Source organism: Heterodontus francisci, chromosome 41, assembly GCF_036365525.1.
Source record: "Heterodontus francisci isolate sHetFra1 chromosome 41, sHetFra1.hap1, whole genome shotgun sequence".
Lineage (NCBI taxonomy): Eukaryota > Metazoa > Chordata > Chondrichthyes > Heterodontiformes > Heterodontidae > Heterodontus > Heterodontus francisci.
This window is the reverse complement of record NC_090411.1, coordinates 33,940,156-33,955,606: the sequence shown is the minus strand read 5'-3', so window position 1 is coordinate 33,955,606 and position 15,451 is coordinate 33,940,156. Positions and strand designations below refer to the sequence as shown.

At 44.3% G+C, this 15,451-nt stretch overlaps 1 protein-coding gene across 1 annotated transcript in view; it reads right to left on the bottom strand.

Annotated features, from left to right (window-relative positions):
* The window catches only part of cacna1ia (calcium voltage-gated channel subunit alpha1 Ia), a 235,991-nt gene that overhangs the window by 198,516 nt on the left and 22,024 nt on the right, over positions 1–15,451 (bottom strand). Inside the window, exon 4 of the mRNA XM_068020062.1 lies at positions 808–967. Coding sequence (XP_067876163.1) covers positions 808–967 — 160 coding nt within the window. The remainder of the gene's footprint in view (positions 1–807; positions 968–15,451) is intronic.

Below are 15,451 nucleotides of genomic sequence, written 5' to 3'. Positions count from 1 at the left end.
CTGCTAACTGTGTTTCCTTTCATCATTGGGTAATGAACAAGAACTCAGTGGACCAAAGGCCTTGGAAGCGGACAAAAAAACAATTGCATCTGACAACTACACACTCACTGATATCAATCAGTCGGCTGTATTATGTCCTTATCTATAATGTTAACACATGCTAAACTGCCACTTCAGACACAGTGAATGTCCAGCCGCACATGATTCAGCTCCAGGATTCACAAAGGATTTTGTTTCACCCTCGGTTATACTGCCGAACTGTACAATGTGCTGCCAGTCCTGGTCAAATAGCCAGCTGCAACTCCTCATCTTGGCTCATACAGGGCGGATCATCATGTGGCCGGGGGGACTATCTGGCGACTGGGATCTGTGGAGCTTCAGCCAGCTGCCGATCTGATGAAAGGCCACAGACCTGAAATGTTAACTCTGCTTCTCTCTCCACAGATGCGGCCTGACCTGCTGAGTATTTCCAACACTTTCTGCTTTTATTTCAGCCAGCAATGGTTGGTGCCTTCAGGAAAGGGAGGGGTGGAATCAGGAGTAAGGAGAGAGGGAAGGAGAGAGGCAGAGAGCGGGAGAGAGAATGGCAGAGACAGAGAGACAGACAGCAATGTAGGTCTTGACTCCGTGTGACAGTATGAAAGGGGCAATGGTGAGTCGACAGCCCGTTTTCCATCCCTCCCTAATTTTACTTCTAACCCAAGTATAATTGGAGATCTCCGCTCCTCCCAATCTCTATTGGTCAATCCAGCTCAATGTTGCATCGAATACACATGGACTTTGAGTTAAATTTATCCAAACACTCACAGTGTCAAGTTCTCCTCCAGGAAACAACGGTTCCTCAGCAGTCCAGCCCACAGCTGCACACCGATGATTCCAAATATAAAAAAGACAAAAAAGCAGAGCAGCAGGACATTGCCCAGCATCGGGAGAGTGTCCAGTAACAGGTTGACTAGAATTCTCATACCTGCACAAAACAAAGAAATACAGAGTGATGATGTGAATCAAGAGTATGAAGGACATGGAGTCATAGACACAGGGGTTTTATGAAACCCTCTCTCTCCCAGTTCCACTGGTTCCTTACCCCGAGTTGATCAAATTTAGATTTCTTCACCTTGGTTTCAAATCCTCGCAGTTCCTTTCCTCAGTGATCTGTTCCTGTTTTACATCTCTGCAGCCCCCTCCCCTCCTCCAACCCACCATCTCCTCACTCCTTCCCTCTTCCAACCAGCGACCTCCTCATTCCCTCCCCTCCTCCAACCTACAATCTCCTCACTCCCTCCCCTCCTCCAACCTTCACTCTCTCCCCTCCTCCAACCTGTGTCTTCTTCACTCCCTCCCCTCCTCCAACCCACAACCTCCTCACACTCTCCCCTCCTCTAGCCTGGGTCTTCCTCACTCCCCTCCTCCAACCCGCGACCTCATCACTCCCTCCCTTCCTCCAACCTGCGACCTCCTCCATCCCTCCCCTCCTCCAGCCCCCAACCTCCTCACTCCCTCCCCTCCTCTAACCCAGGACTTTGTCACTCCCCTCCTCCAATCCACAACCTCATCACTCCCTCCCTTCCTCCTACTTGGGACATCCTCACACTCTCCCCTCCAATCCCGGACCTCCTCACTCCCTTTCCACCTTGTACCTGTGACACAGTCATACTCTCCCCTCCTCTAACGCGCAACCTCCTCACTTTGTTCCCTCCTCTGAACCCCAAATCGCCTCACTCTCCTCCATTAACCCTGGACCTCCTCATTCTATCTCCTGCTCAAATCCTTAGCCTGTCCTCATCCCATCCCTCCTCTAACCCTTGGCCTCTTTTTTTTTTTCCCTTGATCCATCTCTCCCATCACTGCAGCCTCTCCACTGCCCCACTTATCCTGGTGTTCTGTATCCTCTTATCCTTCTCACTCTAGACCGCTCTGAAATGTCACCAAACAATAGGAAGGAAACGCTCTATGGTATAAGATGGAAGAGGAGGAACAGGTGAGGGGGGCGGGGCGGGGCGGGGGGGGTGGTGTTTGTGATGCACTGCGCTGGGGGGGGGGGGGTGTTTGTGATGCACTGCGCGGGGACGAGGGGGGGTGTTTGTGATGCACTGAAAATGCTAATTTGGAAAATAAATTAGGTTTAGAGAAAATTGAAAGTCAACTAATTAGAAGATAATGGTGTGTTTCATGTGAAAACAGGTAAAGTAATTAGGTTAGAGATTAGTATGAACACTATGTACTCAAATGCTTTAGAATGCAGCCATATAATGTGAAGCATCTCTACAATTCTCTTAATGAAGATACAATCCATTAAAGGTCTCTTGGCACTTCATCCTGTAGCATGCAGCTACTTTACTCGTGTTTTATTTCGATTAACGTAACAAGATATATTAAATCCTTGTAACTATTGGCTCGGTGAAGCTGCAGGTTGAAATATCAAGGCACCACTACACGGATACAATGTGAAACAAGCCACCTTTTCCCCATCTAACTCCCCACTCTCCCACATACACTGTACCCCACCCATACCTCACCCTTCCAATGCACATTGTACCCCATTCAACTCCCCACCCTTTCACACACACTTTACCCATCCAACTCCCCACCCTTTCACACACACACTGTACCCCATTCAACTCCCCACCCTTTCACACACACTGTACCCCATTCAACTCCCCACCCTTTCACACACACTGTACCCCATTCAACTCCCCACCCTTTCACACACACCATACCCCATTCAACCCCCCACCCCTTCCACACAGACACTGGGGTTGAATTTCCATGGGAAGTCCGGACATTACTTCATCTGCCTCTTGGATATTTGTCAGTTTCAAGCCTGAATAGTAACTTCACACCTTAATTATCAGCCAAATGTTTCTGTTTGAATGACCCATTCATAGTCTGTTGTTTACTTTGCACTTGAAGTTACATCTGACTCATTGCCTTGTCTTTCAGATGCTTTTTCACAACCTGATAGATATGACCTTTGAATAGTATTTAGTACTTAACGCCTCTTTCCTGCAATTTGAATCCATTTCCAGGCTATTAAACCCATTACCAAAGGATGAGGGACTTCAGTTAATGTGGAGAGACTGGAGAAGCTGGGATTGTTCTCCTTAGAGCAGAGAAGGTTAAGGGGTGATTCAGTAGAGATGTTCAAAACTATGAAGAGTTTTGATGGTTTTCCACTGGCAGGAGGGTCTTTAACCAGAGGATACAGATTTAAGATAATTGGCAAATGGATCAGAGGAGGGGTGTGGAGAATTTTACACAGTGAGTTGTTGTGATCTGGTACGTGCTGCCTGAAAGGGCGGTGGAAGCAGATTCAATAGTAACTTTCAAAAAGGGAATTGGATAAATACTTGAAAAGGGAAGAGTTGCAGCTCTATAAGGATCCAGCCTGGTGGGGTGGGGTTGCAGGGGGAGTGGACTAATTGAATAGCACTTTTAAAGAGTCAGCACATGCATGATAGGCCAAGTGGGCTCTTCCTGTGCTGTAAAGTTCTGTGAATAGCTGCCTGACTGTAAATGTTTTAGAAAATTTGAACTCTTATCTTCAACTTGTCACTTTCCACTCTTTGCTATAGCTCAATCCTGTTAAGATGCCCTCCTCCTGACAATCCCCCCCTCCCCCCCCCCATTCATAAAGGATGGCCTGCTCACATCAACTCATCATTCCCTTCCCAAAGCTGATGGAGCCACTGTACACAGGGTCAATCACCTCATGTCGTGAGGACTGGTGTCTGACTGAGAGAAATAAGTTACACAGAAAAGATCTTTCTAACTTAAAAACAAAATACTGCAGATACCAGTAATCTGAAATAAGAGCAGAAAACACTGGAAATACTCAGCAGGTCAGGCAGCACCTGTGCAGAAACTTTTCAGGTTGATGAACTTTCATCAGAACGGGAAAACGTTAGAGATGTAACAAGTTTTAAGCAAGTACAGAGGCTGGGAAAGAGGGGAGGGCAGAAAAGAACAAAAGGCGCGATTAAATGACAAAAGGGATGATGGCACAAGGCAAAAGGTGATGGTAATGGAACAAGTAAAGAAAGAAAAGGTTGGTCTAGAGGAGGTGAAAAACGGCAAAAGCAGAATTATTACCAACAGCTGCAGTCCAAACAATTGGGAGTGGTGGTTATGAACTCAACTTGTTGAACAGAATATTGAGTCTAGAAGGCTGTAAAATTCCTAGGCGAAAGCTGAGCTGCTGTTCTTTGAGCTTTTGTTGAGCTTTATTAGAACTTTCTAACAGATACTTTGAAGCCTGCTTGAAGACTGTTTGTGCCAAATCTTGACTAGTCCAAATCGCCTGAGGCAGAGGCCAGCGATGAATTTTCCTGAGTATCTTTTTTCCTTGTTGGCCCTGCGTTTTTTCTCTTTTTTTGTTCCTCGCCCAGGAGATTACATGACTGTGAGGGTAGGAAGTGTCTCAGCGTGATACTCCGGCTATTGAAGGTGTGTGGGCAGGGTTGATGGAGCAGCTGGACTTTTCCTGTCTGTTATTTTCCTATATTTGTAACCTTGAGGGCTGTTGGGGCAGGAGAGCAACTTTGGTTTGTGAAAACTATCGACTGAGTCGCAATCAGCAAATAGCATAAGTGAAAGATGTTTAAAACTAGACGACTCACTTGGGGAAAAGCTCATTCTGAGAAAGCTTTCTTTTTTAGATGGTTTTTGTTATCCTTCTATCAGTCAAACATCTGAGAAATGGGTTTGATGCAAAACACAGCTGCTTAGGAAGTTGCTCTTTACACAAAGGGTAGTGGAAATCTGGAACTCCGTTCCCACCCACCCACCACAAAAAAAAGCTGAGGTTTGGAGTCAATTAAACATTTTAAAACTGAGATTAATAGGTTTTAGTTGGATAGGGGGATTGAGGGTTATGGAACCAAGATGGGTAGATGGAGTTAAAATATAAATCAACCATGGTCTAACTGAATGGCGGTACAAGCTCTCACTGTGATTTGCCTCACTCTTCGTGCACTGACTTTCCAAAGTTCCTAGAATAGTGGAATTGGGTTCTTGTCTTTGAACTTCATTTGAACTCCAATATGTTTTGTAGAGTGCACAACTGGAGTGAAGGACCCCTGCCTATCAGTCATATCGGAGTGTTTGGTGATGATCATTTCACATTGTAGACAGAGCACCATGGTTTAGAAACTCCCTGCAGTGCAGGAGGAACCATGCTGCTCCACCATATTGGACTTTACGCTCTGTGTCTTTCCTCACTGCATTCCATTGATCAGATTTTGCAGGCTCAGACCTCCAGGAATGAAGGAGCCCCTGCTGTCCTGACATATTGAATTGTGAGCTTAAATTGCAGGACGCTGTGTCTCAAAATCCCCCTGACAGGGTTGAAGGAGTCCTGTTGTTCGTCCATATTGGTCTCATATCTCTTGCACATTGCAGATGGTGAAAGGGGGGAGGGTTTTCAAAATTTATTTGGTAAAATAATTTGGAGGTGACAAACTTTTTCTAAAGAATAAAATTTGGTGGTCCAAGCACTTTAAAAATTGATAATATTTTTGATTTTTTAAAAGAGTGATACTTGGGTGCTTACTGAGTGATGCTCTCAAGTAGCTGATTGGATGGAAATCTGAAACAGACATTACATAGAATTTACAACAGGTCTGTGCCAGTGTTTATGCTCCACATGAGGCTCCTCCCACCCTACTTCAACTTACCCTATCAGCATATCCTTCTATTGTTCTATCCCTCGTGTGTTTATCTAGCTTCTTCTGAAATGTATCTGTGCTATTTGCCTCAAGTACTGCCTGCGGTAGCGAGTTCCACATTCTCATCACTTTCTGGGTAAACAAGTTTCTCCTGAATTCTTCATTGGAATTGTTAGTGACTATCTTATATTTATGGCTGCTAGTTTTGAACTCATCTTTTATACGTATATCCTATTGAATTCCTCTAGAATGTTAATTAGGCCACCTATCAGCCTCCTCTTTTCTAAAGGAAAGAGTCCCAACCTGTTCAGTCCTTCCTGATAATCCATAATCGGCATCTTCTCATACCTGCATTCCATCAACTCAGGGATCTGGGATCAAGGGAATTCCCATCCAACTGTTTACTGTCAAACCATCTGGATCATGCTTTGCAACCTTGAGCAGAAGGGACATCTTTATGTGTGTATTTTCTCAAGGAAGACATTATAGCAGGGCATTGAGAAAAATTCAAGGTAATCAGGCAGAGTAAACATGGTTTTGTGAAAGGGAAATCGGGTTTAACCAATTTATTGGAGTTATTTGAGGGAGTTACATGTGCTGCGGATAAAGGGGAACTGGCAGATGTGTTGTACTTAGATTTCCAGAAAGCATTTGATAAGGTGCCACATCAAAGGTTATTGCAGAAAATAAAGGCTCATGGTGTAGGGGGTAACATATTGGCATGGACAGAAGATTGACTAGCTAACAGGAAACAGTGAGTAGACATAAATGGGTCATTTTCTGGTTGGCAAGATGTAACAAGTGGTATGCCTCAGGGATCTGTGTTGGGGCCTCAACTTTTTACAATTTATATAAATGACTTAGAATAAGGGACTGAAGGTATGCTTGCTAAATTTGCTGATGACACAAAGATAGGTAGGAAAGTAACTTGTGAAGAGGACATAAGGGGGTTACAAAGGGACATAGTGAGCGGGAAAAGATCTGGCAAATGGAGTATAATGTGGGAAAGTGTGAAATTGTCCACTTTGGCAAGAAGAATAAAAAGAAGCATATTATCTAAATGATGAGAGATTGCAGAGCTCTGAGATGCAGAGGGATCTGGGTGTCCTAGTGCATGATTTGCAAAAGATTAATATGCAGGTACAGCACGTAATTAGGAAAGCTAATAGAATGTTATCGTTTATCGCGAGGGGAATTGAATACAAAAGTAGGGAGGTTATGCTTCAGCTATACAGGGCTTTGGTGAGATCACATCTGGAGTATTGTGTACAGTATTGGTCTCCTTATTTAAGGAAGGAGGTAAATGCGTTGGAAGCAGTTCAGAGAAGGTTTACTAGACTAATACCGGGAATGGGCAGGCTGTCTTATGAGGAAAGATTGGACAGGCTAGGCTTGTATCTGCTGGAATTTAGGAGAGTAAGAGGTAGAGGCCTGCTACCCGACCCGAACCTGACAGGACCCGACGACATGTGTCGGCTTTCGGGTTCGGGTCGGGTTGGATCGTGCTGAGTCCAGGTGGAGTCGGGTCGGGTTGGGCCGGACACACATGGTAAGTGTTCTGCTGGTAAGTATTGAAATTAAAAATCTTACCTGAGCTGGGAGTCTGGGGCGAAACTGAGTCTGAGCAATGAGCGAGTGATGTCACAACTTCTTGCCGGTTCGGTGTCAGGAAGGTAGGTAAACGGATATTCGGGTTGGGCTTGGGTCAGGTTGAGTCGGGGCAGCTTCGGGGCAAAATCGGAGGGACTCGGGTCGGGTCGGGCTCGGGTCCGCTGTGCTTCGGTCGGGTTCGGCCGAGTTCTTTTTCCCGACCTGAGCAGGCTTCTAGTAAGAGGTGACTTGATTGAAACATATAAAATCCTGAGGGGTCTTGACAGGGTGGATGTGGAAAGGATGTTTCCCCTTGTGGGAGAATCTAGAACTAGGGGTCACTGTTTGAAAATAAGGGGTCGCCCATTTAAGACAGAGATGAGCAGAAATTTTTTCTCTCAGAGGGTTGTGAGTCTTTGGAATTCTCTTCCTCAAAAGGCAGTGGAAGCAGAGTCTTTGAATATTTTTAAGGCAGAGGTAGATAGATTCTTGATAAGCAAGCGGGTGAAAGGTTATCGGGGGTAGGTGGAAATGTGGAGTAATCAGTTCAGCCATGACCTTATTGAATGGCGGAGCAGGCTCGAGGGGCAGAGTGGCCTACTCCTGCTCCTAATTCATATGTTCATATGTTTGAACTCAGGGTGTTAACAAGGATGGTTGGTGTATTGGCAATATGTTTTACTCAAGGTGTGAAGTGTCTGTGCTTAGACGGCTAAATTATGAGGACAGATTTATAAACTTGCCTTATATTTCCTTGAGTTTAGGAGATTGAAGGATGATCTGATCGAGGTTTTTAAGAACTCAATAGGGTAGAAATGAAGAAACTTTTTCCTCTGGTGGAGAAATTGAGAACAAGAGGGAATCATTTTAAAATTAGAGACAGGCTGTTCAGGAATGTTTCTTCACACAAAGGGTAGTGGAAATCTGGAACACTTTTCCTCAAAGGCTGTGGATGCAGGAGGGGCTCAACTGGAGCTTTCAAAACGGAGATTGATTTTCCTTGGGTAGGGGTATCGAGGGATAGGGAGAAAAGTCAGGCAAATGAGGTTAAGGTACCAATCAATCATGATTTAACTGAACAGTGAAACAGGCTTGAAGATTGAATGGCCTCCTCCCGTCCCAAATGTTCCTAGCAGGGATCTAGCAGAACAACAAAACAAACATGATCCATCAGTGGGGAAGGATACACACCACTAAGGACTGGATGTAAAATGAAAGTAGTAAACTAAGGGCTTTGATTGTTGGGCCCATAATCAATGAGCTCTATTGGACAACCCACCCACAATGGAATTGGCAGGTGAACAGGAAAATAGCACCACCATGTGGGAAAGGCCTCAATAGCACAAGTTGGGTCAGTTCAGCACCTTGGACAGCGGACACTGTCCAGCAACAATACTACCAGAATCTGTCCCTGTCCTTGAGAATGTGCAAGTCCTTTAGGCCACATTCACACTCCATCCATTACATGTCAAGCAGATTGCTTAAGTTTGGAAGGAATAATTCATATCAACATATCCAAAATTTTCAGTTGGTTAAGACTTTTTTGGACATTATGACGTAAGCATGGTAATTATATAAATAAGATAGTTACGAGTAAATCCAACAGGAAATTCAGGAGAAACTTCTTTACCCAGAGTGGTGAGAATGTGGAACTCGCTAACACAGGGAGTGGTTGAGGTGAATAGTATCGACACATTTAAGGGGAAGCTGGAGGAACACATGAGGGAGAAAAGAATAGAAGGATGTGCTGATAGGGTGAGATGAAGCTCGGCACAGACCAGTGGGTTGAATGGTCTGTTTCTGTGCTGTAGACTCGTTGTAACTCTGTGTAACTATGTCACACTGTGCGCACACAAAACAGGCCATTTAGTTTCGAGCATTGGTTCCAGGATTACATAGAACTGACAGAACAGAAACAGACCATTCAACCCAACTGGTTAATGCCGGTATTTATGTTTCACGTGCACCACCTGGGAATTTAAAAACAGGGAGGTTAGAAACAAGAAAGGAAGCCAGAGGCAATTTTATTCTCCTAAAGTGTTAGAGATGTGGGGCTAGATTTTACCAAGCCCTTGACATCAGGCTCCGTGGCAGGGGGCGGGGGGGGTGCCTGAAGGTGGGTTCGGAAGAGGCCCACCACGGACCTCGACGTCAGGAGGGGCTGGCCCAATCCTCCTGGTGGCAACGAGGCTCTGTAGCAAACCCCCTGCTGCTGGACCTCAATTTAAATATTTAAATTAATAAAATGAATTCATTTAAATAGACTTACCTGCAATCTTGAGGGCCCGCTGCAATCTTCAGTGTGGCAATCGCCACTCCTGCACCTTCAATTCCGCCTCCGGGGAAAGGCGACATGACACTGGTGGAGAGGGTGGGGAGGGGGAAGGTAAGATTTTCAGTGCGGGGGTGGAGGGCGGGGGTCTAAAATACGTAACGGGTGTCGGGAATGGCAGGAAGGGTTGAACTGTAAACATTGTGCAATCTCCGGGGGGATGGTCAGATGTAAAAGGTAAGTGTTTTGGTGGGGGAAGGGAAAGGGGCATTTGAAATTTATTTACTTAATTTTGCGGGGGGGGGGGGGGTTATGGTTTTAAAAATTTAAATTGGGCGGCAGGGTTGACTGCCCTTTAAAGATGGTGCCAGTGCCTGCGCACAGGCAGCTGACGTCATTGCCAAAAACAGACAGCCCACCCCCTCCTTGAGATTGGGGGAGGGGTGGGGGAGGCGGGCCGCCCGGCTATTGAAATGAGCCACTATGCGTGAGATTGCTGCGGCTCTTTGGTATGCGGCCCGCACGTATGGGCTGCTATTTTTTTCAGCTCGCCGCCAAGATCAGTGGTGGGCTCTTAAAATCCATCACGTGAGCAGGGAAGGATTTGAAATCGAATACCACAAGTTCAAAGTGTGTTTCTGAAGAGAAGGGACTGAGGGATATGTTGAGAAGCAGGTTATGTGAGGTTGATCTATCAAAGAGGGTTGTGTTTGTTGGGCCTGATAACCTTTCACTTTTCCTAAGCTTTCTTGTTGGTCCTGGGTAATGAGAGGGTATATGAACTGAAGGAATAGGAGCAGGTGTAGGCCATGTGGCCCCTCGAGCTTGCTCCACCATTCAATAAGATCATGGCTGATCATCTACCATAAATACACTTTCCCACCCTATCTCTATGTCCCCTGCTTCCCTTAGAGTCCAAAAATCTATCAGTCGCAGTCTTGAATATACTCAACAACTGGGCATCCACAGCTCTCTGGGTTAGAGAATTCCAAAGATTCAGAAACATTTATATTAAATATCTTAATCTCTAAGGCAAAAGGCAAAAACAAAATGCTGCAGATTCTGGAAATCAGAAATAAAACTAGAAAATTCCGGAAATGCTCAGCAGGTCTGTCAGCATCTGTCTGTGCAGAGAGAAAAAGAGTTAACGTTTTGGGCCGATGACATCTCATCAGAACAACAGATCATCGACCTGAAACATTAACTCTGATTCTCACTGCACAGATGCTGCCTGGCCTGCTGAGCATTTCCAGCATTTTCTGCTTTCATTTGATCCCTATGGCCTAGCCATTCAGCCTAGACAGCAGTGATGAGAAGAACCTGTCATGCTCTCTCTTGCCCTCTTTCTCTCGTTCTCCTATTCTTCTGTCTTTATTGGGTTAGACAGCTCCTAGCTGAAGTGAAGTTGGCCAGTTACACTCTGACTCCAAACACAAGCTATGGAGAGCTACTCCTTTACCCTGGTGCTAATCTGGCACTAGAAACAAGGATATTAAAACAGAGGCCAGAGGTCATCGATGCAACATGGCAGAGTGCACAGAAAGAGAGAGCTGTGCTGGCATAATATAGGTTAACACAGTCCTGAAGGCATTATGTTCAAGGCTTCAGCATGATATTTGCTCATTTCAGCTGTCACATCTAGGCATGAAGGTCTATGATGGGTTATAGCTCTGGACAACATTGTGCAGCACAAACAATGGAATGATGCAACAATTTTTTAAAAAATCACAAACTTGTATTTTTTCAGTGTCTTATCACATGTCTCAGTGATGTCTCTTCGCACCAATCACCTACTTTGAAGTGGTTGCTGTTATCTTGGCAACGAAGGCAGCACATCAAGATTCCACAAAGAGCAATGAGCTGAATGACTGTCTTGGTTCTTTGAAAGAGCTAGTGATTAGTGGATTTAATTGGATAGCTCTTTCAGAGAGCAGGCACAGATACGATGGGCTGAATGGTCACTTCTGTTCTGTATGATTCATTTCCATGATTTTATCTACTGTCTCAAAAACCCTCTTGATATTGAACACTATTGAATCCCCCCTTAACCTTCTGTCCTCTAATTAGAACAACCACAGCTTCTCAAATCTCTCCACAAAACTGAAGTCCTTCGTGCCTAGTACCATTCTAGTAAATCTCCAAGTCCTGGACCTCCTTCCTAAAGTACGGTGCCAAAAATTGGACTCAGTACTCCTGCTGAGGCTACCCCAATGATTTATAAATTGCTGACCTGGAGAGACTGGGATTGTAGAAATCCCAATATTTATACAGGCCAGAAGGCAAATTTCCCCAGTAACTCCAATAAGACTCATTCAACATGACACTGCATTACTGCTACTGTCCCTCATCTGCACAATTAACACAAGGCCAAAGGCGAAAGGAGCAAGATTTCTCTGCTCTAGAACTGTGCTCTTGCAGCTGAAAGGAGTATTTGAGATGAAGTGTTTCGAGATGGAGTCGTTACAGAATAAATCAGTCTCTTTTTTTGCAGTGACTGCCACTGCAGTCTGAAGGAGCTTTTGATCATGATGCCAATTTAAAGTGAAGAATTGAACATTTATAATTTGTTTCGTGTGTGACATGTACTGAAAGTGATTGTATGCACTTGAAAATTTAATGTAAAGTAAATTTATACCCATCTCTAGCAAATGTCCCCAAACACTCATAATTAACTACTCTGAAGTAGAGCAATTGTTGTCGTTTAAACAAATGGACAGTCATTTTGTGCACAGCAAGATTCCACAATGGGCAAAACCAGAAGCTAGTTACTATGTCCAACAAAAACAGCACCTCCAACTGTGCAGCACTCCCTCAGTACTGGAACTTGGGAGTGTCATCCTGGATTATGCACTTTACGGTTGTAAATCTTTGGAATTCTCTACCCCAGAGAGCTGTGGATACTGTCTTGTTGAGTACAGTCAGAGAGATCAATTGAGCTTTTAGCTATTAAGGGATATGGGGAGAGTGCAGCAAAATGGAGTTGAAGTTGTTGATCAGCCATGTTCTTACTAAATGACAGAACAAGCTCAAGGAGCTGTATGGCTGAGTCCAGCTATTATATCTTGAGGTCTTCACCCTCTGGAGTAAGGTTTGAACCCACAGCCTTAGACTTACACAGCAGAGCACAACCCACTGAGCCATGGCTGATGTTAGTAGATAGAGACTTAGTACAGATGTTTAACATGCTTGCGTGAGATTTGTTCATCATTTATTTAGAGGTCTCTACCCTTTTAAAATCATGGACAGACAAATACCGTGCATGTAAAGTTTGATAATACTGACAGTTGTTTCTCAGCTTTATCTGTTCAGTGGACATTTGACAAAAGTCCCCTTATTCGTATCATGTCTGTTAATCTGGTGGATATCGGTGGAAACTTGAGCAGATTATTCTGACAAGACGAGCTCCTTATCTTTCTTCAACAAAACTGTCTAATAGTTCAGAGAGCAAATAGTCATTAAGTCTGATATTATCACTTCAGGCCACACAGAGAAGCTTCTAATCCTGATTAATAACTGTACGTGGAGCATTCAGATTCTGTAGACTGCAGCTCTCCAGATAACTTACAATGAATATATTACTGATTTATCTTTAAGAACATCCCCATCGACTTTCCATTTTGGTCCCATTGTACACCAAGTGGCAGTCGTGGCTCAGTTGGTAGCACAGTCACCTCTGAGTTAGGTGGTGGGTTCAAGTCCCCACTCTAAGAGAGTTAAGCACAGAATCTAGCCTGATGCTCCCAGTGCAGTAATGAGGGAGTGCTGCACTGTCAGAGGCACCTCTTTCTGATGAGACATTAAACCGAGACCCTGACTGCTATCATAGGTAGGTGTAAAAAATCCCAAAACACTATTTTGATTGGCACCCCATCTACAAACATTCGCTCCCTTCACCACCGACGCACAGTGGCAGCAGTGTGTACCATCTACAAGATGCACTACAGCAATGCACCAAGGCTCCTTAGACAGCACCTTCCAAACCCGCGACCTCTACCAACTAGAAGGACAAGGGCAGCAAATGCATGGGAACACCACCACCTGCAAGTTCCCGTCCAAGTCACACACCATCCTGACTTGGAACTATATCGCCGTTCCTTCACTGTTGCTGGGTGAAAATGCTGGAACTCCCTTCCTAACAGCACTGTGGGTGTACCTACCCCAAATGGACTGCAGCAGTTCAAGAAGGCAGCTCACCACCACCTTCTCAAGGGCAATTCGGGATAGGCAATAAATGCTGGCCTGGCCAGCGACGCCCACATCCCATGAATGAATTAAAAAAAAGAGCAGGGGAGTTCTCCCTTGTGTCCTGGCCAATATTTATCCCTCAGTCAACATCACCAAAAAAAGGTTACCTTGTCATCTTTCATATTGTTGTTGTTGGGAGCTTGCTGCGTACAAATCAGCTGCTGCGTTTCCTACATTACAACACTTCAAAAGTACTTCATTGGCTGTAAAGCATTTGGGATGCCCTGAGGTTATGAAAGGTGCTATAGAAATGTAAGTCTTTCTTTTTCTTTCTATATAGGATTTCAATGGACCCAACTCTCTTCCATTTAAAGAACTTTAAAGGAACAAACCCCTCATACTCACTACCATTGCACTCAGTTTCTGACTGTTGGGTAGAATTCCAATGGAGTGTATTGTCCTTTTCACTCCTAGCCCAGGGTGCCAAGGTGTCCTGCAAGTGGATAGCTCACTCACACTTGTCAAATAAGTGAGCTAAGATGTTGGTTGGAGTCTAGTATCGTAATGAAATTAGACTTTATTTTAATTGAACAACAGGTGCTGTGTTGAAAGCGGTTTTAGGGGGAGGGGTTTTATTCAGTGCTCCCAAGCAAAGCCAATGCAGGGTAGACATGTTTTTACATGAAGGATGGCTTTTGATGGGTTTAAGTGCACAAATATGTTTGATTTGAAAGCCTTCTCTTAATTATCACTTCAAAAGAAAATTAACGAACTGTTTATCCCAGCTCCAAATAGTAAATGACACGTATTATCTATACAAGTATAAAAATAGTACTCCTAATACAAATCTTGCCTTGTCTATATGCAAATTGTTACATTACACTTCAAATAAAATACAAAGAAAATGAATTATTTACACTATAGAGAGCAACTCGCCAGAAACAGAAAATAGCATTATCACACGAGTCAGTCTGTAATCTCTGACTAACTTTAGCAATCACACTTCAAGAAGAATAAGAATTTCATCCTGACCCACAGCTTTAAATTCACAAGATTATTTTTAGTCTATCTACAACCTTCCTGCATCAAGAAACAATTGAGCTCTGACTGACCAGACACCTGTGTAGCCTTGAGGGGACACAGCTTCACCTCAGCAGCAGAATAATACATTGTCTACTGCACGGTATTACGCTCCCCTGAAAGAACAAATTAACTGGGACAGTGAGAAGGGTACCCCCAAAACTCCCGTCCCTCCCCCTCCCCCCCCCCCCTTGTGATTTTGGCTATCCCAATTAATTCCCTATAACTCTGCCAAATGACAGCACGGGACACTAAGAAAATAGGGAATGCACCAGGAACAACTTACATTTGGGTTACAGACCATGGCAAGGATGTAATCTTTGCAAAAGTCAATGGAAATAAAAGTGGAGAGGGATGTAAAAGGGAATGCCAACTTAATATAGCCCACATTATCATCATTGCACAAAGTCCAAATGACCCCTCAGACAGCTCTCCTAGAATTCCCCAAAGGATGACATTTCCTAAGCTTCAACAGATACTTTTCAATCATTTATTAGCTACAATATGATGTTGACTGAGTATTTGAAAGACAATCTCCCTAGACTTCCCTACCCTTTAAACACCTCCGTCTTTCACAAACTTAACCCAGAGGCTTGGTTCAGCGACAACCAAATGGTCATTCAATGAAGCCCAGCCAACCAGAATGAGACAATCAGAGCGA